The sequence below is a fragment of the Petaurus breviceps genome, unplaced genomic scaffold (assembly GCF_028583685.1).
Source record: "Petaurus breviceps papuanus isolate PSGF00001 unplaced genomic scaffold, PetGlider_PUasm1.0 184, whole genome shotgun sequence".
Lineage (NCBI taxonomy): Eukaryota > Metazoa > Chordata > Mammalia > Diprotodontia > Petauridae > Petaurus > Petaurus breviceps.
The window spans coordinates 17212448-17239500 of NW_027185793.1; the positions used below are offsets into that span (position 1 = coordinate 17212448).

The 27053-nt window shown below is 34.2% G+C and overlaps 1 protein-coding gene across 3 annotated transcripts in view; it reads right to left on the reverse strand.

Annotated features, from left to right (window-relative positions):
* The window catches only part of YTHDC2 (YTH N6-methyladenosine RNA binding protein C2), a 96565-nt gene that overhangs the window by 57802 nt on the left and 11710 nt on the right, over nt 1–27053 (reverse strand). For all 3 annotated transcript variants that reach the window (XM_069088191.1, XM_069088190.1, XM_069088192.1), the window contains exons 5-12: nt 22650–22816; nt 21855–21957; nt 20634–20790; nt 14502–14609; nt 10329–10477; nt 9055–9190; nt 5638–5764; nt 5397–5462 (exon numbers count right to left, since the gene is read on the reverse strand). In XM_069088191.1, coding sequence (XP_068944292.1) covers nt 5397–5462; nt 5638–5764; nt 9055–9190; nt 10329–10477; nt 14502–14609; nt 20634–20790; nt 21855–21957; nt 22650–22816 — 1013 coding nt within the window. The remainder of the gene's footprint in view (nt 1–5396; nt 5463–5637; nt 5765–9054; nt 9191–10328; nt 10478–14501; nt 14610–20633; nt 20791–21854; nt 21958–22649; nt 22817–27053) is intronic.

Consider the following 27053-nt stretch of genomic DNA (forward strand, 5'->3'; position numbering starts at 1 on the left):
AAGAAAGAAAGAAAGAAAGAAAGAAAGAAAGAAAGAAAGAAAGAAAGGAAGAAAGGAAGAAAGAAAGAGAGAGTAGGGTTATAAGTGCAGAAAATTCCATATATTGTCAGACAAAAATAGTATGTTAGTTAGTGTTTTCCCCCCTCTTCTTTAATCTCTTTTTGCAAATCAGGGCTTGTTAGGCAGGGGAGTAAAAGAACAATACATGTGGGAAATGTGATATAAAAACAAAAGCAATCAATCAATAAAAATAATTTTTAAAGCTTATCAAACATTTCTCAGTAAGTTTATTATTAATTTACTTTTTTGTTTTATTTACTTTTCAAGGTTCATGAATTTCTTTAAATAATGGTTAAGACCTGTACAAACAAAAAGAGTTGCCAAGCTGCCACATGAAAATTCACAGAGTACTTTTATACTCCCTTCATTTGAATACCTAATCTGAAAAGGAATACTATTGAAAAATATACAAGCTTTCAGAAAGCTGATGATTCCATACCTTTGTTTTTTGTTCTTAGAAGACGACTAATCCGGGGCAGCTAGGAGGCATAGTGAATAGAGCACTGTCCCTGGAGTAAGGAGGACCTGAGTTCAAATATGGCCTCAGACACTTAAAACAAAAAACTGTACGACCTTGGGAAAGTCACTTAACCCCAACTGTCCTGCCTTCCTCCTCCAAAAAGAAAAAAAAAAGATGACTAATCCAAAACTTAACTATATTGATTCACATCCTTTCCCTCCAAACCAGGCTGGGATTGATGGGATAAACCTGGCAAAGGTACAAGTACAACAGAATAAGCCCATGGAAATATTTTAAACTGCTAGGTGCTCCAGATTTTATAGCAGGTTGATGTAAATTTCCTATGTAGGACAATGTGACCTTTCCGGGTTTAGTTAATGGTTCTGCTAATAATTGGACTAAATTATTAGGACTAATTAAGGACTAAATTAGGAAACCTTAGTGCCCATTCTAAAAGTACAGTAATACTTGCTACTGTAGTTTTTAAGTTTTACTTTATCCAGTAAAGTCACTAAGTTAAAAGAAAAAAAATTTAATTCAAAAGCATTCCATTCCATAAGTAAGATCATTAAGTTAAAAGTTTCACTTATTTTTCAAGAATGGATATCCCATGTTAAATACAAAAAATTTTCTTTGATAAGATTCTTTCAAACTTAAACAGTGAAGTCAAGATGGCAAAGTAAGGCAGGAACTTGCTAGAGGTTCCCCAAATTTCCCTCCAAACAACTTTACAATAACACTTCAAAACGAATTCTGCTGTGGCAGAAAGGAACAGATGAAACAATTTTCCGGTTTTAGACAATTTAGAGTATCAACAAAAAAAGGTTTGTCTCAATGAGGTGTGAGTGGAGCACAATGCAGTGCAGGCAGCGAAAGCAAGCTAGCAGCAGGCTGCACCCCAGCAAGGGAGCAGCAAGGTCCTGCTATCTTACATGAGCCAGCCAGTATAGGTTTTGGGATGTGGCCCTAAAAAAAAAAAAAATCCCCAGGGCCAGATGGATTCACAAGTGAATTCTACCAACCATTTAAAGAACAATTAGTTCCCAAAGTATATATACTAGTTGGGAAAATAGGCAAAAAGGAGTTCTACCAAATTCCTTTTATGACACAAATATGGTGCTGATAAACAGAGAAGGAAAATTACCGACCAATTTCCCTAATGACTGCTGTGAAAAATTTTATTAAGTACTAATAAGGAGATTACAGGAATGTACCACAAGGATCATATACTATGTGGACTTATACCTAGTATATGGATCATACACTAGTATTAATATCAAGAATGCAGGGTTGGTTTGATATTAGGAACCTATCAGCATAACTGACCATACCAATAACAAAACCAAAAGAAATCAAATAATTATTTCAACAGATACAAAAAAAGCTTTTAACAAAATATAACATTATTCCCATTAAAAGCACCAGAAAGCATAAATACAAATGGAGTTTTCCTTAAAATGATAAGTAGTATCTATCTAAAACCTTTAGAAAACATTATCTGTCATAGGCATAAACTAGAAGCCTTCTAATAACATTAGAGGTGAAGCAAGGATGCCCTTTACCAACACTATTATAAAATATAGTACAAAAATGCTAGCTATAGCAATAAGAGAAGAAAAAAAAATTTAAAGATTTAGAATAAGTAATGAGAAAAGAAAATTATCACTATTTTCATATGGTATGATGGTATATGTAAGAGAATCCCTACAGAATCAACTAAAAAACTACTTGAAATAATAAACTTTAGCAAAGCTACAGGATACAAAATAAACCCACACAAGTCATCAGCATTTCTACACATCACCAACAAAGCCCAGCAGCAAGAGACAGAAACAGAACTTCCATTTAAAATAATTGCGTACAACATAAAATACTTGGAAGTCTACCTGTTAAGGCAAATCCAGGAACAATATGACTACAATTACAAAATGGTTTTCACAAAAATAGTTAAACATAGTAGCAACCAGAAAAACATTAATTATACATCAGTAGACCAAGCCAATATAATAATTCTACCGAAATTAATCTATTTATTATATACTCAAATCTAACTACCAAAAATTATTTTATAGAACTAGAAACAAAAATGACAAAATTCATCTGGAATTTTGATCAAGATCAAGAATATCAAGGGAATCAATGGAAAGAAAATTTATAAAAATTTACAAAACTACTTTATAGAGCTAGAAAAAATAGTAACAAAATTCATTTGGAAGAATAAACAGTCCAGAATATCAAGGGAATTAATGAAAAGAAATGCTAGGGAGGGTGGACTAGCTATACCAGATTTCAATCTGTATTATAAAGCAGCAGTCATCAAAGCTACTTGGTACTGGCTGAGGAATAGAGGAGTGGACCAATGGAATAGATTAGGCACACGAGATTCAGAAGTCAACGACTATAGTAATCTATTGTTTGATAAACCCCCAGACCCTGGTTTTTGGGATAAGAACTCACCATTTGACAAAAACTGCTGGGAAAACTGGAATATAGTATGGCAGAAACTGGACATAGACCATTATCTAACACCATATACCAAAATCAAGTCTAAATGGGTGCATGATCTAGGTATAAAGGTTGATACTATAAGCAGTCTCCTAAAACAAGTAATAGTTTACCTATCAGACTTGTGGAGAGGGAAAGACTTTATGACTAAACAAGAATTAGAGAACATTATAAAATGTAAAATGGATAATTTTGACTACGTGAAATTGAAAAGCTTCTGTACAAACAAAGCCAATGTAACCAAGATTAAGAGGGAGGTGGAAAATTGGGAAAGAATCTTTACAACCTATGTCTCTGACAAAGGACTCATTTCTAAAATATACAGAGAATTGAGTCAAATTTATAAGAATACAAGTCATTTCCCAATTGATAAATGGTCAAAGGATATGAACAGGAAATTTTCAGAGAAAGAATTTAAAGATATCTATAAGCACATGAAGAAATGCTCTAATTCACTATTGATTAGAGAAATGCAAATCAAAACAACTCTGAGGTACCACATCTCACCAGTCAGACTGGCTAAGATGATAAAATAGGAAAATGACAAATGCTAGAGAGGATGTGGGCAAATTGGAACACTAATGCATTGTTGGTGGAGTTGTGAACTGATCCAGCCTTTCTGGAGAGCAATCTATAATTATGCCCAAAGGGCTATAAATAATTTCATATCCTTTGACCCAGCAATACCACTCCTAGGGTTATATCCCAAAGAGATCATAGAAATGGGAGAAAGACCCATATGTATAAAAATGTTTATAGCAGCTCTTTTTGTGGTAGCAAAGAATTGGAAATTAAGGGGGTGCCCATCAATTGGGGAATGGCTGAACAAGTTGTGGTATATGCATGTTATGGAATACTATTGTGCTATAAGAAACGAGGAGCAGACGGTCTTCATATTTACCTGGAGAGACTTATACAAACTGATGCCTAGTGAGAAGAGTAGAACCAGGAAAAATTTGTACACAATTACAGACACAACGTATGTGTGATGACCAACTTTGATAGACTGGACTCTTCTCAGCAATGCAGTGATATAAGTCAATCCCAAAACACTCATGATGGAGAGAAATATGTGCATCCAGAGAAGGAACTAGAAAGAACTGAGTTTATATCCAGGTGGAAGCAAAATACCTGATCTTTTTCCTTCTCTTATTTGGTTTTATGTCCTCTTTACCATTTTTCATTCCAACTGATACAATCCGTCTTTATAACCTGACTAATGTATAATGTGAAAGTATTTACAGATCCTATACTTGACTATATGCTGCCATGGGGGGTGGGGAGGGGAGAGAGGGGACAAAATGTGAAACTCAAGGAATTGTGGAATTGAATCCTGTAAACTAAAAGGAAACAAACAAATTAATTTAAAAAAAAAAGAAGGGAAACTCCAAAAAATAAAAATAAATTAAAAAATATAAATTAAAAATTTAAAAAAAAAATAAAGATCATAAAGCTAACTCCGAAAAAAATAAAGAAAAGGGATGGGATCAAAGTAGAGAATAGAACAAGGGGGAGGTGGGATAGGAGGGAGGGTAATATAATCAGTCTTTTACAATATATCTACTATGTTATTGTTTTGCATTAGCCACACATGTACAACCTATACTTAACTGCTTATCTTCCCAGTAAGGGTGGGGGACAAGCGAGGAAGGGAATGAATCTGGAATTCAAAGTTTTAAAACCAAATGTTTAAATATATATACACTATTATTAATACTATTTTACATGTTATTGGGAAATAAGATATACAGGTACTGGGGCATAGAGATCCATTGGAAAAGTTGAAAGGGGTATAGGAGAAAATATGGGAGGGACCAGACTGGAAGAGGGGATATCCTGTGGGACTGCTATTTTGGGGTGGTGGGTAGGGGAAAAACGGGGAGAAAATTTGTAACTCAAAATCTTGCAGAAATTAATGATGTAAATCAGAAGTTAATAAAGCGTTATAAAAAAAACAACTGTTTTACCTGCAATTGGGAAAAAAAATAAAATATTTTTAAAAATTCTTTTATTAGGGTAAAATAAGTGAAAATAATAGACCTTATTTTTTGAAAAAAACTTTAAAATGGTATTAACATTGTTTTAAAAATTATTAAAATATCCATTCATTTCATTACAATTAAAAACTTAACTTCTGATTTTTCAGTCTATTAATAAAAATATGCCTAATCCCATTGAATCTTAGTTATGTAGTGTCATTATATTCCTACAAAAATGACAAATGAAACATTCTTAATATAACAAAATATCACATTATATTATACAGATATTTGCCTCAATTTTATTGCTGTATATCATCTTAAAGCAAAGATCTCTGCCATATATGTGTTTATGCATACGAAATATCTTTAAAGCAAAAACATCATCTTACCTGTAAGACTCCAGAAGGTCTACAATCTCAGTCTGTCCAAAGTGTTTAGCCCAATCTAAAGCCATCCTGCCAAAATTTAAAAGACTCAATCTAAGATGAACTTTCCTTTAAATTAACATTTAAAACATGCAATAGTTTATTAGTCATCTATCAAAATGCAGGTGAAAGGAGCTTTTAGTATAAAAGTACAAATAAATTAATACACATACAAATACATATAACTGAAGTTTAAAAATATTACCAGCCATTTGATGCTTTGCTATGGACATTGGCTCCCATACTAATTAACTGTTCTACTTGACTCAAAAAACCTCTTCCTGCAGCCACCATTAGTGCTGTTGCACTGGTTTCGCTGTGTCTGTAATCCACTAACAAAAAAGAAAGTAATAAAAATAATATTTGAGAACATTTTTCAAACTATCATATCAAACAAATCACATATTGCAAATTTAAGTTTTTATTCAACTGTTAAATGTCTTCAATTCCAGAAACCAGATGCTTAACTGTAACTAAAAACCTAAAAACATTTTAAAAAGTACCAGCCATACTTTTAAAATGAGAACAAAGTTGAAATACACAATGAGAGTATTATAAAGTATTTTTTTCCTTCATAAAAAAATCGCAAGCAGGTCAACCAGGAAGATCTTTGCTCTTATCTCACCCTCGACACAGATAAACATTAGAAAGAATGATTAAGTGGAGGTAACAGTTAAATTTTTAAATAAAGAACAGTAATATCTGAAATCTGTAACATTATTGAAAAGGAAGTAACGCTGAAAGGTTATCATCTCCTAAATCACATGAAGTATTTCTCAGAGCCTACACTCTTGGATCACAAAATGATAACATTTAAATAAGGAGGATTCTGGATACAAAGATCTGGAAAATGAAAACTTGTTTTTATCTGTGAGTGATGCTAGGTTCAGTATTATTCATAGAGGATGATAAACTATGAGACAATTTCCCCCTCACATTTAAATAGAATTGCATCATTCATAAAAATGTTATTTCCTATAAAAATCTATGAAGAAGATTCTGATAAGTTAAACATTTTCTACAATGCATTTCTTAGGGAACTGAATAAATCATTGCTTCTCAACATAATTTGCTCTCATTAAATAACCAAAATTAAACGGGTAATCTCTGAAAAGAATTTATATAGGAAACAAAAAAAGATAAAAGTTGATGCATACTGCTACTTATACCTATGAATGAATTATCTGTTTAGGACCTCTAATATGCACATGATCATTTCCAAATACATATGGAACGACTTAATACACACACATATGTAGGCTTGTATGTATGTATATATTGGTATATATTTCATGTATATAAACACATATACCTATAGGTATAACACATTTTATGTATATGAACACATATACCTATAGGTACTTATATAGCATGCAACATTGTTATATTATACATATAAATAGATGTATTTGTTTATATATGTATAACATATACATAGAAACACATACAAAACATGTCTATGTAATATATATTATACCAAGGAGAATAAAGAGGTCTATGGAAAAAGAAGGAAGGAGAATAAAAATGCCTCTGGAAAGAACCAGAAGAAAAAAAAACTAATAAGAAAAATAAAGCATGGGGAGAGGGAGATTTACAGAAAAATTAAAATAGAAATAAAATATAATTAAAAACTCAACTAGAATATTATTTATTTTTAAAAGACTGAGATTTAGCCATTGTGGTGCTTGACTTGATCGCTGGATATTTAGGCCAGGGTTTCTAAATTTGATGTATATTAGATGTGACAATGGCAAGTTATCTAACTTCTCAGAAGGTTGTTCCTTCTGCAACACAGTAGTCACTTCATGAAGTTTTTATGAGGAAAAATGTGATAATGTATGTAAAATGATTTGTAAATCTTAAAAAAAATCACATAGAAAGTTAAATAATTAAATATGAGCCCTTGCTATTTTAATTCAATGTGTCTAGTAATAATTGCCATTTAATATGTGTAAAATCCCATTACAAAAAATTTTATTAAAAAGTAGAAAAGGAATGAATGTTGCATATGTATTATTTTTTTTACAAGGTGCCTCAAAATTCTTAACACCATTTTAAGATACTAAGGCTTTACAATGTGCTATGACTTTTGGGATTTAAATGGTTTTAAGTGGCTATATGCAGACATTAGATCTTATAGATCATCAAAAGCCTAAGGATGAGAAGTATCACAAGTACAGAATGAAATATATACTCAAAGGGGAAAAAAAAGGGAAAAAAAAAATACCTAAAGAGTCTTTCCTGTTTCCTTCCTCTCCTTTCTGCAAATACCAGAAAAGAAAATTTTCCTTTTGAGGAAATGGGCTAATAAGTAAAAAAAGGCACAAAATTTACTTGCTACCCTGTCCTGAATGGAAGGTACCAAAGACCCAGGATAAACAAGGAACAGCTTGGTATAGTAAACAAGTGTCATTAGTCATACAACCTGAATTCAGATTCCAACATTGCCATTTACAAGCTGTGGCTTTAGGTCAATTCCTTAATCTCAGATCACTGATCTGTTGTGCTTTCTACTTCAAACAGAGGTTGGGAGGTTCAAATGAGATAATGTATGAAAAGCACTTTATAAATTTTTAAGACTTAATTGTAGGCTATTTTATTTAAATTGCACCAGGAAGCTCTCACAAATTCCTACCCCACAAACTTTTCCTTATAATCAACTAATTAATGATTCATTTGGTTTTATAAACTTTTTTTTTAAAGCAATCGGGGTTAAGTAACTTGTTCAAGGTTACATGGCCAGTTATTTCTGGGTGTGGTGCTGAGTGTCTGAGACCGGGATTTAATCTCCTGAGTGTCTGAGACCCGGATTTAATCTCCAGGTCATCCCGACACTGGAGCTGGTGCTCTTACTCGCTGAGCCACCTGGGCGCCCCCTTTTATAAACTTTTTAAAAAATACAAATGTACTCAAGGTGATACTCATTAGTTCTCACAATGCATAAAACTTAGCTGAAATATCTGGGAATGAATATTTACATTACACACACATGCACGAGTGCTCACGCTCATGTGTGCACACACATGCACACACACACTCCCTCCCTTTCCTAAATGTAGGCAATTCTGACACTGATACACTATATAAGACTGGGGTTAAGCTTGTATACAGGATTTAGTACACCAAGACAAAAGCATGAGGGCAATTAAGCATTGCATAAGGCAAGGAAGAAAGGGACCAGGAAGTGGAAGAAGACAAAGATAAATGAGATTTTTACAAATATTAGCTAGGGCCCTGTACACCCCTCAAAATGTATCCTGATGTTATCACAGATTGCTAGTGCTTATCATATTCTACAAACATGATGTGGGAATAGCTCATGAATTGAAATATTGGTATATGCATATATAGTATACCTCAGTGTCTTATTATATAATACCATTTATTAAATTAGTAATTTAGTACACAAATGGTTTCCTATATATTAGTATGAAGAAGTTGTTTCAGAGATATAAAATAAGGTACTGAACAGTGCCTTACAGAGTAGGCACTCACATATTTGAGGAACGAACAACTTTTTGAAAATAAATGAAAAACTTATGGAATAAATTTCTAAGTAACCTAAATTTTCTCTACAAGATAACTACACATATTAAGTAATTTATTAAAAGATGTAACCTACCGCTAACATTTTCAGTTAAAATAAGGTGAAACACCTGAGCAAAGGCATCAACATCTTTATGCAGCCATATGTCAGAAAGACAAGCATCCATTTCTTTTATTAGCCATGGTTCAAGGCAATTCACATCTTTTTCAGTCTAAAAATGCAGAAATGTTTAAATTAATCTAATGTCTGAAGAGGTGGTTTTTAAGAATATGATAATCTATAACCATTATTTCAAAAAATCTTTAGAATCGGTCAAGTAAAGACAAACACATTATGACTAGGCAGCTAGATGACATGGTGGATGGAGTGTTGGATCTATGAGTCTGGAAGACCTGAGTAAGAATCCTGTCTCTGACACTAACTAGCTATGGGACCCTTGACAAGTAATTTAACCTCTTGAAAACAATAATAGCTTCTACCTCATAAGGTAGTGGAGAAGACCAAATGAAGACAACATATATAAAGTGCTTAGAAAACTTTAAGGCACTATATATATTCTAACAATTAGCATTATCATTATAAGTGCAATATATTGTAGAATAATATAAAACATGGATATAAATATTATGATAATGACATGTTCTGCATGAGCTTAACAACAGGCATTCATGTTACCTTTGGACATGTAAAGAAGATATAATTCTAACCAAGCACTATTAAATTTTCAATGACATGATCAAAAATTGCTTTGAAATACTTTAATACTTCAACTGATCTGAAATTTCATTGGCATGCGTACTTCCTCCAACCATGGAATAGCACAATACTTCCATGTTTTAGGAAACAGTTTAATGTGTGCTCTGACCAAAAACATTCATTGGTTGACAGCCAAGTAGAGGATGACTACGAATTATGAATGAATTTAGCTTGCTGGTCTATAGACAACAGCTGGCAACGTGTCATACTTAAAGCCCTTCCAACTTGTAACACTTGTTTGTACTTTTCAGGCAGCCTTTGTGAATACAAGGTCAACTCTATAACACAACGATGCATCAACATATAACAAAATGTCACAGCTTTGAATGTGCTCAAGTAATGAACCATACCTCAAAAGAATGAGTACATTATTATCATAGCACCTACAGAAAGATGTAGAATTTTAAATATTTTCCTTTTTCTAAGACTTGACATAAGACACACTTTAAAAAAAGTAAAAATTCTAGCACCATTTAACTGATGAATTCATCCTCTAAGTTCATAATGAGCAATGATCAGAACACAACTTAATGTTCAGAAAAAAAAAGAATGAAAATACTCAAAAGTTCCAGCTAAGACAGTAAAAGTCTTACCAGTTGACTAAACACAACATCACCACCATCGTCCAATAAATCATATTCTTCAGTAACATTTGGAACAGTTCTTTGCCTCTGAGATTCAGGCTTGATGCTATTCTCTTGAGCAGAGTACCATTCAGTAAGAGTAGTTTGCTGTTTTTCTTCTAAATCATTTATAAAAGAAAGATTATTTGTTGGCATATTCTCTAGTTTGCTTTTCAAAGTTAATTTCTTTAAAACTGTGGTACATGAATGTAATTGGATATTACCATGCTATAAGAAACAACGAATGAGTTAAGAAAGGATCACGGTGAAGTAAATGAAACCAATAACCCACTAACTACAGTAACCCAATAACCACAACAACATTAAACAGAAAGGACTTTAATAAAATGAAGTTTTGCCCCAGAAAAAAACTGAGAAAATGCACCTTGTATACCCTTCTTTGAAGATGTGAGTAAATACTATGCACATTGTGTTAGACAAGGTCAACTTGGTTGGCTAACCTTTTCTTTTTAAAATCTGTCACAAAAGAAGAACCGATGGGCAGGAAGGTATATTTGGAAATGCATATGATATAAAAAATAAAATGCACCAATTTTTTTGTTTTTGTTTTGTTGGGTTTTTTTTTTTTTTTTTGCTTTTTTGGAAGGGGGAAGGCAGGGCAATTGAGGTTAAGTAACTTGCCTAAGGTCACAAGGCTCATGAGTGTTCAGTGTCTCAGGCTGGATTTGAACTCAGGTCCTCCTGACTCCAGAGAAAAAATGCACCAATTTTTTAAAAAGAAAACTTAAAAAATTTATCCACTTATAAAATTAAATAATCTAAATGCAGTGGCATAAAAAGCTACACCCTAAGACATTAATACCTCCTTTAAAGTTCTTGTCATTAACTGGTTTTAAAATGTTAAAAATGTACTTATAAAAGGAAAATAAGAAATGCTGGAGATGATGTGGAAAAATTGGAATACTAATGCACTTCTGGTATAGTTATGAACTGGGCCAACAATTCTGTAGAAAAATTTGGAACTCTGCCCAAAGGGCTATAAAACTGTGCATATCTTTTAACCCAGCAACACCACAACTAGGTCTGTATCCCAAAGAAATCAAAGAAAAGGGAAAAAGACCTATTTGTACATAATATTTATACCACCCTTTTTTGTGCTGGTAGAGAACTGGAAATGGAGGGAATGTCTACAAACAGGGAACTGGCTCAAAAAGCTGTGGTACATGATTATGATGGAATATTATTGTGCTATAAGAAATAACAAGCAAGATACTCTCAGAAAAACCTGGGAAAATGTATATGAACTCGTTCAAAGTAAAGTGAGCAGAACCAAGAGAACACTGTACATGGTAATGCAATATTTTTAAGGACCATCAACTGTAAAACAAACTTGGCTACTTTGATTAAGACAATGACCCAATACAATCCAAAGAGACCATGATGAAAAATGCTACCCACCACCAGAAAGAGAAATAACGAACTCAAAGTGCAGACTGAAGCATACTTTTAAAATTTTTTTTATTTTTCTTGGAGTTTTTTTTTGCATGTTTTCTTTGATAACATGGTGAATGTGGAAATGTGTTTTGTATGTCTTCTCATGGATAACATATTTCTTGCCTCCTCAAGGGGCAGGAGAGGGGAAGGAAGGAGGGAGAGAATTTGGAACTCAAAAATTTTTACATGTACTTGGGAAATATTTAATGAAACAAAAAAAAATAGCTTAAATGCACTCATAACTGAAACATTTTCCTATGAATGATGCTCTCAGATCTGAAAATATTTGCCAATCCAGTCTACCAATAAAGTATATGTGATAAGCCATGCCAAAACCCCAAAAAGAATTTTTCAAAAGTAATACTAACTTCTTTCCTTAATGAATATGTGATGAAAATATATGAACAAACATTTCTTGAAACACAAATTACAAAAAAAAAATTTACCAGAAAAAGTGTACAATTTTGAATTACTAGCTATGTCCACTAAATTTATAAAGGTACTTAAAGGCAAAAAATATTCAAGGTTGGAAGGGTTGTGGCGAAATAAGTAGACCATTACATTGGTGGCATAAAATAGTAACATCTTTTTAGAAAATATTATGGCAATATACAATAAGCCACAAAACTTCCTATCCTTTAACCCAGTGTTACTACAATTAGTACTATATTCTGAGGATGCTATACAAAGAGAAAAAAAAGAGTTATTTGTAAAAGTATGTTCAAGAGCAGTTTTATTCATGATAGTGAAATATTGAAGGCAACCCAGACATCCAACAATTCAATCAGCAAGTATTTATTAAGCATCTGCTTCATGTCAGTTACTATAATAGATGCTAGAAATATAAATACGAAAGTAAGATAGTCCCTTGCCTTCACACAGTTTATATTTGATTTTTGTTGTTGTTATCATTCAATCATATTTGACTCTTCATGACCCATTTGGGATTTTCTTGGCAAAGATACTGGAGTGGTTTGCCATTTCCTCCTCCAGCTCATTTTACAGATGAGGAACTGAGGCAAACAAGGTTAAGTGACTTGCCCAGGGTCATATAGCGAGTAAGTGTCTGAGGTCAAATTTTAACTCAGGGAGATGAGACTTCTTGGTTACTAGCCCAGTGCTTCATCCACTGTATTACCTAGCTGCCCCATATTCAACTAGAGGAATACGATCTATTGAAAAATAAATACAGAGTGTATACGAAATAAGCATATAGAAATTCAGAAATGGATGTGTAAGGGTTATGGGATTTAAAGATCTCCCATGCCCCATGGACGTGCTGACATAGCAGAGCAAGAAAAAAAAAAAAGCCGAGCTAACGGTCCTGTGGTTGGCAGTTGGTGGCAGTTGCCTTTTTTTTTTTTTTTGAGTTGGGACTCCTGCTGAGCACTGCCAGGGGCCGGAGCTGCTGGGAGCACTCTTCCAGGACGCTGGGTGGTTGCTGTGAGTGGGGAGAGGAGGACCTTTGCCTGAGGTAGCCTGTTCTGTTTTAAAGGCTTGAAAATGTGGGTGCTTTCTACTTTATCTACCTGTGCCAATGTCATAACTACTCTGATGGCTTTCACTTTCTGGTTTTGGGACTCAGTCTTTTGGTATCTTAATAAATTTTCTAGTTTATTTCCCCAAATGGCAAACCTGACGTATTTTGTGATGGATAATTATATCAGCATATTTGTAATCTCTATAGGCATTGTGAATATGGCATTGCTGATACAGGATGACATACTAAAAGTATGACTATGTAATAGGATATTATTGCACCATAAAAAAAGACAAATGGAAAGAACACAAAGGAAAATGGGAAGCCTTATAAAACATGATATAGAAGAAAATCCACAACATATGTACTGACAACAACTAAATAAAAAAAGAATAAAACAAAACCATGAGCTGAAATGAACCACAGATCAGAAGAGGAGAAGTCAAACACAATGTCTATATTATCATTTTGTTAAAGTAAATATACACATTTTATAAATATGAGTCTGGCATATAAAAAAGCTTAATAAATTTTGTTGAACTGAAATTGTAAACTGGGTTTATGGCTATATATACAATCATTCACTTTATTTCATTTCATTCAATGTATACTGAATGTTTACTTTTAACTAATGGGTACTAAATTTAGAATTTTTAATGAAAATACTTAAAACACTCCAAAAAAAAAATCCTATGAACATGAATAATGAAGTTAAACAAAAGGAATGTCAAATTCTAAAAACTGAAGCTAAGGTAAAGTTTTAAGCCTTATTAGAGCGATATCAAAACCGAAGACAAAATGTTTATAAGGTCATTGGATTTATAAATGAGACTTCAGAAATAACTGAATCCAAACTATTCATTTTACCATAACCAAGACTGGAAACATAACATAACCATTTCTAGGACTGTAAATCTTAACAGGAAAGACAGAATCTACGGAAGATGTTACTGTCCCACACACCTTCTGTATCCCCAGAGAGATTAATTTCAACCTAAAATAATTAAGTTTCTGGCTCACATTTCTTTTCCTGCTAAGTATAGTCAATGTTCCCCACTCTTCATGTCACCCAGCAAGTAAGCAGCCATATAAAAGGACATGCTTTTGGTTTATGATATTAGGTGACATTACCATGTATATAACAAACAAAACCAAAAGAAAAATACTTCAACTTTACTTCTCTCTGTTATTTTTAAGAAAAAACTCACCTCGCTGTTTTTCCTTTTTGTACTTTAACATTTCTTTGTTTGTGTATCCTGTACTTCTTAAAATGTCTTCCAGAAACATCTCTTTTACTTCAAATGGTCTTCCCTGTACTGAATAATTAAAAAAAAATATTTTTTCTCATTAAGCAAATTAGAAGTATTTTACCTTTTCCCAAAAGAGTCTAACATTAAGATATCTTTTTAAAAACTGATTTTTAAAAGGAAGATGGTTTAAAATTGTCTTTGTTCTTTACAAAGTTCCTTTACTTATTTTAAAAAACAAATATTCTTTGCTTCAATGCCTCAACATGGTATACAAGTAATCCTGGGTTTCTGAAGGCTATGTCAGCAAAGCACAAACTCTGGAAGGTTTCTGAAAGACTCTATGGCCCTGGTAACCATCTCCTTTCTAATGATCAGTCTAGATAGTTTCCTTAACAGTATACTGGTCACTAGGAAATAAATTCTTTGGCCATAGTAACCTACTGAAATGAAAGTATTAAATATCTTTTATCTTATAAAAACTACTTTCCATTTCTATAGTGATGGAAACAAAGTAGTTGAAAAGGGGTAAAGAGTGGCAACCATCATACAGTTTTAGATATTAAGTTAATTACAGATCTCTAAATATGAGATCTTTGTTCACTGATAAAATTGGCAAATATTTGTGTCAAAACCATCAAAAATCATATTAAAAATACTCCAAATTAATAAATAAGAGGGATACAAATTAAAATGTCTCTCAGGATCCATAATAAAAAAAGAAAATGAACAATTTTTGGAAGGGTTGTGGAAGGTCAGGCACCCAAATACATTCTTTGTGGAGCTGTGAATTGGTCCACCAATTATAGAAAGCAATTTGAAGTATGGCTATATTATTTTTCATGGAATAAAGTTTAAGGTCACTCAAAGTTCAATGGAAAGATATACGACTTGTATGAGCATTTTATAACAAAGCAAACTAGAAACAACATAAAACAGTGGTGTCAAACTCAAATACAAACAGGAGCCAATATGCCGTATGTATTTTTATATTATTAAACATTTTCCAATGACATCTTAATCTGGTTCAGGTCACACTTGCGAGTGTAGTAGGCTGCTGTAAGGTGATATAAAAGATGACAAAGAAATGTGTGACTGAAAAGTAGGTGGAAAGATCAAAAGTACAGAGAACAAGGAACAACAGATAAGCAGTCTATATGTTCGTTTGTATCCACATATTATCAACAGATCTAGAGCAAGGCCTCCAACACACTGGGTGGCCCTCCTGTGGATGGTTTATGGGTAAATTGTACACATTTTTATGCTACACATCATAGGGATATGGAAGAAGTATAAAAATCAATGAAATGACAGATTCTGTAAACTATTATATTTTCCTATTTATTGTACTTCACATATAACTCTTGATTATTATTGGTATTATTCAGTCCTGACAGTATATAAATTGCAAACAGAACTGTTTTAATACTTTTTAATACAAAGACCTGGAAAAAGACATGAATACAATGCATATAAAATTTGCACGTAACACAAAATGGAGAGGAAATGGCTAAAAATCCAGAAAAAAATAGAAATCAACCAAAATTTAAAATAAATAGGAGTATAAGTGCAATTAAAAAAATTTTTTGAGAATAACCAAATCAATTAAAATGTCAAAAGCCATGAAAATGGCAAAAGAAATTATACAAGATTTTTTCTTTTACCCGTGTTCAGGTACTTACCTGAACATTCAAAGAAACTAAGCAAATATAACCAATGCTAAGAAAATCACAGATCAAATAAAAGATCTTAAAGTAAAATGTTAACATGTAAAAAAAAAAAAGACAAATCAATTACCAGTCAATAGTCAATAAATATTTATTAAGTACCTACTATGTGCCAGGCACTACCGTGTTTCCCCGATAATAAGACACTGTCTTATTATTTTTTTTGGACAGAAAAACACCAGAGGGCTTGTTTTCAGGGGAGGGCTTATTTTAATGAACATTGACAGCAATTTTAATAAACAGGTAAATGTGAACAAAAAAATGTACCTTTATTCAATAAGCAAATCACTGGGGAAGAACAGGATGACGCGCTCACTGCTGCAGCTCTGATTGGATGCAGCTCAGGAGCGCGGTGTGCGTTTCACTTCACGGGGGGAGGGGGGGGTGTGCGCATACAGAGGGTACCGTAATGTAGCGTGTAGCGCAGGGGATCACCTTCACTACAGTAGCAATCTTAATAGGGCTTATTTTCGGGGAAGGGCTTATTTTAGAGGAATCTTACACAGTAAGGGGAGGGCTTATTTTCGGGATAGGTCTTATTATCGGCGAAACACGGTATAGTAAGCCCTGGGAACAGAAAGAAAAATGACAGTCCCTGCTCTGAAGTAGCTTAGGAGACATACAGGAGATAGCATGAAAAAAAAAACTATGGACAAATAACCTACGGAGAGGATAAATTAGAGACAAATTAAAGGCCTGATGGGAAGAAACACTTCCTAGAAATTAGCACTATTCAAAAGTGAATTTTTCTAATTTTTAAAATTCTTATTTATCTGTTCATTCATCCATTTGTTTATGTTTTTTCATTTGTTATTTATTTGTCTGCACAATCCATTTCTAAGGCAAGGGATTAAAATGACTGAACTCACACAACTGCTTAAAGTGCTTGAGTTGGCTACATTTTTTAAAATGAAAGTACAGATTATTTAAAATTAAAACTTTAGATATTAGCAACACAAATGGAAACTAAATGGATAGAGAAAATATTTCAGTTATGTAGAAACAGAAGACAGAAATAAATCAACATAACAGTAGAAAACGATTTACTATTGTAAATTGAACAAAAAACCCTTATTTTTCCATGACCCATGCCATTTAAAAGGTCAAATTATTCAGAATAGTGCCTATGAACTTCTTGGTTACATATTAGCAAACAAGGGGTATTTAGCGCATGATATTTTAACTCATATGAATATACAAAGTTGAATAAAAATTGTTATGTTTAAAGATAAAATCTATCACTGTAAGAATTCATCTACCTAAAATCAGCCCTAAACCTCAGTTAGAACTTGGTTCACTTGTTATGCAGCACCATAAAATTAAATGTATAAGGAATGTTTCTATAACTTTTCCCATCTTATCTTCAGCTGCCTCAGTGTAGCAAAGCCCAAAAGGTACCAGCCCTATTTTCAGACATACTTTCTGTTGGTATGTCTAGAGCCGCCTAGGGCAGTGGTAGGTTCTGCCATAATTATTTAACTTCAAGCAAAGTCTGCATAATGACTTTTTGGATGTGTTGTAAATGTGATTCTTGTTCACATCCAGCTAAGAGTTTTAAGGCTTCTAATGTCCCCACCAACTCAAAGATTCTGTTAAGTATTCATATCAAAAATTTTAATAAAAAATGTAAAGAACCCATAAATCTCTCATGAATCAATCAGTGAACAGTTATTAAGCCAGCACTGTGTGAAGGTAGTGTGAGAAATATTAAACACATACATGGTCACTGGCCTCAAGAAATTGAGGGACATGAGGAAATAAAACTAATCCACAGGAAACAATTAAAGACTAACTGTATACAAAACTGTGTGACACTATCTCTACTTACAGAAGGAAAAACTTGTGTTTACTGGATGAAAAAGCATCATAGAGAAGATAAGACTATAAAGCCCTTAAGGAAGGATCATGGGATCTAGCGCTGAAAGAGGTATTAGAAGCCATCTGGTCCAACCCCTTCATTTTACAGATGAGGAAGGAAACTGAGGCCCAGGAAGATTAGGTAACTTGCCTAAGGTCACAGAGATAGTATCAGAAAGTAGAATTTGAACCCAGGTCATCCGACTCCAAAAGCAATGATCTTTCCATTAAACTACGACAAAAATACTACAATTATAAATTTTGAACAAGGCTGGTGAAAATTCTAATGTGTTAAAATTCTTAGTAACTCATCAATATAACTGCAGTAGCAAGGCAGCCTGAGGGAGAGCCAAGACGTAGCATGTCTCAGATAAATCAAACTACCATAACCACTACCACCACTACCTGGGTCACCACCTCCCTTAGGATTTTTCATACAAAAACAAGCCATGACTGACACCTAAAGCCCAGGGAAAAGCAGTGCCCACTGGCCTTGCTTTCAGTTTAATCAGGAAGCCATCAACAAGGGAAACCATGTCCTCCAAAGAAATGAATACATTATCCTTGCCACTACCAACACAAATAGCTGACAAAATGCTATGAGAAAGCAAGTTAAAGCTAAGAGCCTCAGGAAAAGAATTGCTTGCTGCTCCACCACTGGCCCTACTTCCAGGGCCACACTAGTTATCAGCCAGGAAATTAACCCTTTGGAGATGTGACCTTGTCACTGCTTCAGAAATTTAGGTAAACCCTGCCTCCTCAGCAGCCAATTACTGAAGGCATGAAAAAGAAAGTTCTCAGTACCAAACTCTTACTTTCAAATGGTTTAACCCAAGAAAAAGTTTTTTTTTTTAAATCAGTGAAGATAACATTAAAGAAGATGCATTAACATCTGTTTTTCAGGACCATTGGGCCTTTCCATATGGCTTGCAGCTGAAATTTTGCATATATACTGTCCTCCCCCTTTTGTAATGTGATCCTCGTGAGAGCGGGAACTCTTACTTTCCTATCTGTATCTCCCACACTTACCAGAGTGCTCTGCACAGGCTAAGCCCTCAATAAACTTTTCTTCCCACTGTTAACCCCTTAAGGATAGCCTTGATCAGGGGCGGCCAGGTAGCACAGCCAGTAAGAGCACCAGCTCCAGTGTTGAGAAGACCTGGAGATCGAATCCCGGGCTTGGACACTTAGCACCCACCCAGAAACACCTGGCCGTGTAACCTTGAGCAAGTTACTTAACCCCAATTGCTTAGGGGTGGCCAGGTGGCTCAGCGAGTAAGAGCACTGGCTCCAGTGTCGGGATGACCTGGGGATTGAATCCGGGCTCAGATACTCAGCACCACACCCAGAAATAACTGGCACTTAACCCCTATTGCTTTAAAAAAAAAAAAAAGGATAGGCCTGATCACGTCTTACCTGAATCATTCAAATAGTCTCCACTTGTGCTCTCCGCTGCAGTCTCTCTCTACCCCACATTGCACACTATCGAAAAATCAATCTTTTTTTTTTATTTTCTTGGTCTTTATTAATTTGTTCATTTACTTTTAGTTTACAAGATTCAGTTCCACAGTTCTTTGAGTTTCAAATTTTCTTCCCCTCCCTCCCCTCCTCTTCTTCCTCCCATGGCAGGATATAATCAGGTATAGGATCTGCAGAATCTTAGAAAAATCAATCTTAAGCACAGATCTGCTCATATAATTTCCATAACTAAAAAAGTAGTTCCCCATAGCTTTTGTATTAGAAGTTGAAATGGTATCTGACAGTCTTCCACCATCTGACTTCAACTCATCTGCCCAGATTCCTCTCATTACTTTCCTTCACACTCTATTTATTCCCCAGAGAAACTAGACTGTTTTCCAAACCTGTCCTATGCCTCTATATCTTATACTAAGCTACTGCTCTTTACTCCTAAAATGTCCTTACCTTCCCTGTCCCTTCTGGATACATCCTTCAAGCCCCAACTCAAATGTCATCTCCTACATGGATATTTCCCTGATCTGATCCCAGCCCTTTCCCTCACAGAAGTAATCAGTTCCAGCTATAAACTTCCACAGCACTTCTTATGACACACCTAGAAGTTCTTATTCATCTTTGTATCTCCCACACTGCTTTCTAATGGCACAAATATGTTAAGTGTTCACTGAATTAGTGCATGAAAGAAAAAAAAAAACCAGTTTACTAACATGTACTTCAAGGTAAAAGGATTTAATGGGCAACATTTTGGTGTGGTTCAGAGAGTACTGACCTGGAACTTAAATATCCAGAAAATACATTCAATTAATTCCTCTGTTTTCTCATTACCACTGCATTGGAACCTATTACTAGTTCATTACTATACTAATTCTACTTAACTTTGTATGACATACGGTTAAGGTGATTTGGAATATGTAAAAAAAAAAAAAGAATTTTACTTCCAAAATTTCAATAAAGAATATTTAATTATGACATTCACAATACTTTTCCCTGAAATGTTTTATATAAAAGTTTAACACATTTCATATTTACTTACTGTATATCACTGGGCAACTTCCAAAATATCTTACAAAGAGATTCACATCCAATGCAGCACTAGAAAGAATCAGTTTCAAAACTGGATGCTTCTGTAACAAGTCTCTTAATTTTGTCAGTAAAAAATCACTAAATCGATCCCTTTCATGCACTTCATCCTGAATCAAGAAAAAAGGAAATTTTAAAGACATTACAGATAACTATAATCTCTTTTGTTGTACTGCTTATTTTATTATAAAAGGTAGGCTAAAAACCTTAGCAATTCAGACAAATTAGTGAGGATGGTCAATTTAAATTAGTGAAAATTTAAACCAAATACGTGAAAAGAAACAGTTTTATTACATGAATTTTCTATAGGTATTACTCAACTAATTAAGAAATCATTGTAAATCCTTTATATAAAAAGGATAAGAAAACTATATCAATATTACAATTTTCCATAAGGTTTGTTAAGGGCTTATAATTTTATTAATCATAGCAAAAATAACTGGCATTTCAGTGCTTCACAGTTTGCAAAGCACTTTAAAGCTATCTCACTGATTCTCAAAACAATCCTACAAAGTAGGTGCTCTTATTATTCTCATTTTATAGATGAAGAAATTGAGGCTCAAAGATGTTAAGGAACTTTCCCAGAATCATGAAGATAGTAAGTGTCTGTGGCAGGATTTGAACCCATATCTTCCTGTCTCCTAAAATTTAATCTTCTTTTAAATATAATACAATAAACTCATTTTTTAAACTTCAAAAATCATCATTATATAACGGTGTGCAATAAACAAATATTTCTCTCTTTGGAGGGGTGGGGTCTGGACCTATGATTTAATCAGTATGAGGATATCCTGATGTGAAAACATCTTCTACCCACATAGTTCAATAATTTCCTCTGTAACTTGAAACTTACAGAGTTGCACGAGGCAGTGAGAGATTAAAAGAATTATCCAGTATGCATCAGATTCAAGATCTGAACATCTGCCTTCCTGATTTCAAAGCTGGTCCTCTATCCACTATGTTATGATGCCTTTCTTTTCTTTTTATATAGTCTGCTCTACACTGGCAAATCATAATTACTGAATTTCATTTATACAGGAAAGAGCACTGAGTTCAAATCCAGCCTCAGACACTTGACACACTGACTAGCCGTGTATCTTTTGGCAAGTCACTTAACCCCAATTGCCCTCCAAAAAGCAAAATAAACAAAAAAAGGAAAGAGCAAAATGCTTACCACAATAACATGTGTCACAGTTGATAGTGTGCTATCTCCTGCCATCAATGTTCGAAGTAATACTCCATTAGTGCAGAATGTCAGAAGAGTCTTTGGAGAAACTCTAAGAAAGTAAAGTATCTTGCAAAGTTATAAATCTATTATGATTAATTATATTTTAATTATATATCCCCTTACATTAATAAAATTGTTATCAACTCAATGGTTTGTATGCTCAATTACCATAGTCTTGTGGAAAATGTCACAGATTATCCATCAACTCCACAAATATAATATTACCCAAAGTCTCCTTTTGCTAACAAAGTGACACTTTTCTTTTAAGGAATCAAGTACCCTTCAAAGTTTTTCCTTGGGAAAAAATGTCCTCTTCAGTAAAGCTGTTTTCTTAAGCCACCATGAATGCCTTATCTGCAAAGTATATAGAATGGCTAAAACGTCAACTATTCAAATTAAGGTATTAAGCAATGGGAAAGGTGAAGAAGCTCTTTTCTGAAACTCAAATCCTATGAAAGATTTTCTCCCAAATGGCACTGCCAACTTGGAAATGAGAAATATATTCTATTTCCTGTTTTCTAACTTTTTCATTGCCAAATATTCATAGGCAATTATTTTAAAGACTCAAATGGACTTGGTTACCAACTTTGAATCCAAATTTACTTGGAGTAAATTAATGGTATGAAGAATAGTATGGTATGAAGAATACCATATAAAATGATATCTCATTTTGACTAAACCTGGAAAATGCAGTTTTACAAAATAGGTTAAAAAAACATATTTTAGGAAAATTTACATCACCTGCTTTCTAATCGTATCTGATAGCCAATTGTCTGGCCAATCTTTTCTCTTCTTTCTGCTGCAACTCTTTCAGCTACAGCAATAGCAGCTAAACGTCTGGGTTGAGTACAAAATATACGGCAAGGAATTCCATTTTTGAAACAATCATCTAAAAGGAACTGAGGAATCTGAAAGAAAAATTTCAGTTGCCATAGTAATTCTTTAAACTCAATCAAGACAAGTACAGCTGATTATTTAGGTACTCATTATGAAAATTTACTGTTATTGTTTAAAGTCCAGGGAACAATTACCTATAAATAATTTTGCAAAACTCCAATGACTTACAATAGTGTACTTTAACTGCTTTATTCCCTACATTCCCAAGGTTTCACCACATCTTAATTATACCAACAAGACAGATGTGGAGTTCCTAATTAAAATTTTAAGTAGTAAATTAACATGAAAAAGTTAAAAAGCTTAAAATAATATAAACTGGGAAATCAGGTATCAGTTGTTAAGAAAATGTCAGGGGCGGCCAGGTAGCACAGCGAGTAAGAGCACCAGCCCCAGAGTCGGGATGACCTGGGATTGAATCTGGGCTCTGATACTTAGCACCACACCCTGAAATAACTGGCCACATAACCTTGAGCAAGTTACTTAACCCCAATTGCTTTAAAAAAAAAAAAAGAAAAGAAAATGTCAAATAAGAAAATCTAGATTTATCATAGTGTTTGAAATCTACACATCATATTCCACTAACAATGAATATTAGAGAGAAATGAAAAAGATTTCAAATTTATTACCTATATTCCAAACAATAGCTGATATTGAAACAAACCATTCTAGCACAACAATGAAACCAGGACAATTTCTTAGAGTTGAATGCAATAGGATTTGACCTGCACTACTAATTATAAAAGGGATTTTCATAAAAAGAAATTTAAACCATATAGTCTGATTCTCTTCAAGGGAGGGAGAGGAATATGACCACAACTGAGAAGGACTTATCAATATATAAAAATGTTCCCACTGATTTCTTTTCACTTTGTGTAAAAAGTGAGCAAAAATGATAAGGGGCAATGTGTTATTCTATCTGCTGAGTAAATATAAAATGATATGTGCAGAGGAAAGCTCATGAAATTAAGGAAATGTCCATAGAAGAGTCTAGGAAAAGTACAAAAACATTTTCTTAACATAGGTACAACATAAAGCTAACAAAGGAAAGGTGAGAACACATTGATGTTCTACGACCATGACACTATGCTACCTCATGGGCAAAACTGTCTTAATGAGACCCTCTTGATATTTCAGTAACTATTCTACCAAGGAAAAATTATAAGTTACAGCTGCCTCATACAAAATTGCATACTACATTGCTTCTTTCTACATCATAGTTTACTAAACCCAAACTTGGATTATTCCCACCATCCTCTTACTAGAAAAAAAGATAAAACCAAGCTAAGTCACTACAAATTATTTAAACCCTGTGTCCACATTAGCAAGTCAATCCTTTTGCTTTTCCTCAGTGATTTTCTATCCCATTCCTCACTGAAGCTGTTCTCTTCAAATTTCACAATCTTCTCTTTCTCCTCTACCCTTTCAGCTGACAACTTAATACTCTGTTAAGAAAAAAGAAGTTCCTCTTTAGTTCTTCTAAATACAATGATCCAAGACAACTCCAAAAGACTCATGATGGAAAATATTAACCACATCCAGAGAAAAACTATGGAGTCTGAATGCAGATCAAAGCATACTGTTTTCACTTTTTTTGGTTCCTTCTTTCATGTTTTCTTTTTTTTTCTTCTAATGCTTCTTTCACAATGTGACTAATGTGGAAATACATTTAACATGATTGCACATGTATAACCTATATCAGATTGCTTGCTGTCTTGGGGAAGTGGGAGTTAAGGGAGGGAGAAAAATTTGGAACTCAAAATTTTATATAAACGAATATTGAAAATTATCTTTACATGTAGTTGGAAAAAATAAAACACTAATACTATTTTTTTTAAAAAGTCATTCATCATGAGATTCTCTCTTCTCCCCTTGTCATCTCAAAAGCCATTGGTATCACCTTCTACTCTTTTTTTTCCTTTATTTCTAGCCTCTGATAATGAGATGGTTCTCTTCTCCACCCAAGCCAACACATGCCCTTTCTCGTCCCATCCTGGATTATGAAGAGATTCTTTTGGCATTAAGAGTAGATTGCCCTCTATATCACTCTTTCTATCTATCTTCAGTCTCTCTTATCTATTCATTTTTTCCTTGCTGAACACAAACATAGACATCCTTTAAAAATAACTAGTACTTAGAAAAAAACCAAAAACAAACTTGTATTATCATCACTTCAGAGTTCTAACCCTAAGCCTCATTTTCTTAGCCAAACTCCTAAAACAAAAAACAAAAACAAAAAACCTGTGTTCATTGCCTCCACTCTCTCCTCTCACTCCCTTATCCCTGGTCATCACTCAAGTGAAACTGCTCTGTCCAAAGTTATCAGTGATCTACTACTAAATCTAGTGGTCTTTCCTCCCTTTTCACCCTCATTGACTTTTCTGCTACATTTGATCTGGTTAAGGACCATGCCTTAAACCCAATCACTCTGGGTCTCTTTGACTGCACAACAATAGGTCTTAGCCCAAGCCTCCGGGGTCCTTGTTTGGGTCCAATTGCTCAGAGTGAATATGAATAGCTATCTATCTATCTATATGTACATACACATACACTTTTTTTTAGACTAGGTAAGAGGCTATTCTTTGCCTCATTTCTTACCTAGCCATAATCACTGAATGGGTGTTGCCTCAAATTGAGACCTGGGAAAGACCTCAGCTTAAAAATGCCATTGTCTCCCACTGCATTTGGGATGCAGGATGACTCCAGTCATCCTGACCTATATCTTGCCACTAGACCCAGATGGCTCTAGAGGAGAAAGTGAGGCTGGTGACTTTGTACAGCCCTCCCTCACTTAAACCTAATGCACTTGTAAGTCATGGTATCACCTTCCTGATGTCCTGGGCCCCTTTAAGAGTGAAGGACAAACAATAACAGTATTTGATATGGTTAATCACTCTCCTTTTAGATATCATTTTCTCTAAATTTTTGACATTATTCTCCTCTGGTTCTGCTACCTGTCTGTTTAATCTCTTTTGCTGCCTCTTTATCCACGTCCCACTCTCTAGCCGTGGGTATTCCCCACAACTTTGTCCTGGGTCCTCTTCTCTCTTTATACTCTTGATGATTTTATCAACTCCCATAGGTTTATCATCATCTCCATGCAGATTGTCTCTATATCTATAAATCCAACCTTAGTTTTCCGAGCTTCAGTTTCACATTACCAATTATCTATTGTACATTTCACACAAAATATTCCAGGGACAATCTCAAATTCAACATGCTCAAAATAATTACCTTTAATCATTACCTCATTACTACCTCTTCCCACAAATCCACCCCCTTTCAAACCTCTTATTTCTGTCCAGGACATCACCATCCTCCCAATCTCCCAAATTCACATATTTGAAATGATCCTCAATTTCTTACTCTCCCTCATCCCATATATTCAACAATTTGCCAACTCTTACCATCTTTGGCTCCACAACATTGCATGTTCATTCTTTTCACTCTACTCACAAAGGCCACTAGCTTAATGTATAGTGGGCTTTCATTATCTCACCTGGGACTACCCTGCTGACTAATTATGGCCTTGTCTCAAGGCTCTCCCTACTCCAAATTCATCCTCTACTCAGGTACCAACATCATTTTCCCTAAGCATATGTCTGACCCTGCCCCTCCACTAGTCAATAAATGCCAATGGCTACCTACTGTGTCTTGGATCAAATATATATTCCTTTGTCTCACTTTTTTTTTTTGCTTTTTTGGAAGAGGGAAGGCAGGGCAATCAAGGCAATTGGGGTTAAATGACTTGCCCAAGGTCACACAGCTAGTTTTTTGTTTTAAGTGTCTGAGGCCAGTTTTGAACTCAGGTCCTCCTGACTCCCGGGCTGATGTTCTATTCATTGTACCACCTACCTGCCCCTCGTGTTTCACTTTTAAAGCCCTTCACAACTTGGCCCTTACCTACCTTTTCAAGCTCATTATACTTTATCCCCTTTTCCCACATTCTGTTCTAGCCAAACTGGCCTTCTTCCTTTTCCTCATATCTGACACTCCATCTCTCATCTGCGTCTTTACATAGGCCATCTCTATGCCTGGAATACTCTCTCTCCTCACATTCATGTTATATAATCCCTTACTTCTTTCAAGACTCATTTCAAGCATTACCTTCTAAATGAAGTCTGTCCTGATCTCCCTGGTAATACTACCCCTCCCTTTTCCTAAACTACCTTGTCTTTATTTTGTATATAATTATACAGACATATCTCCTATTGAATTCAAACTCCTTGAGGGTAAGTTAACCTTTTTGTT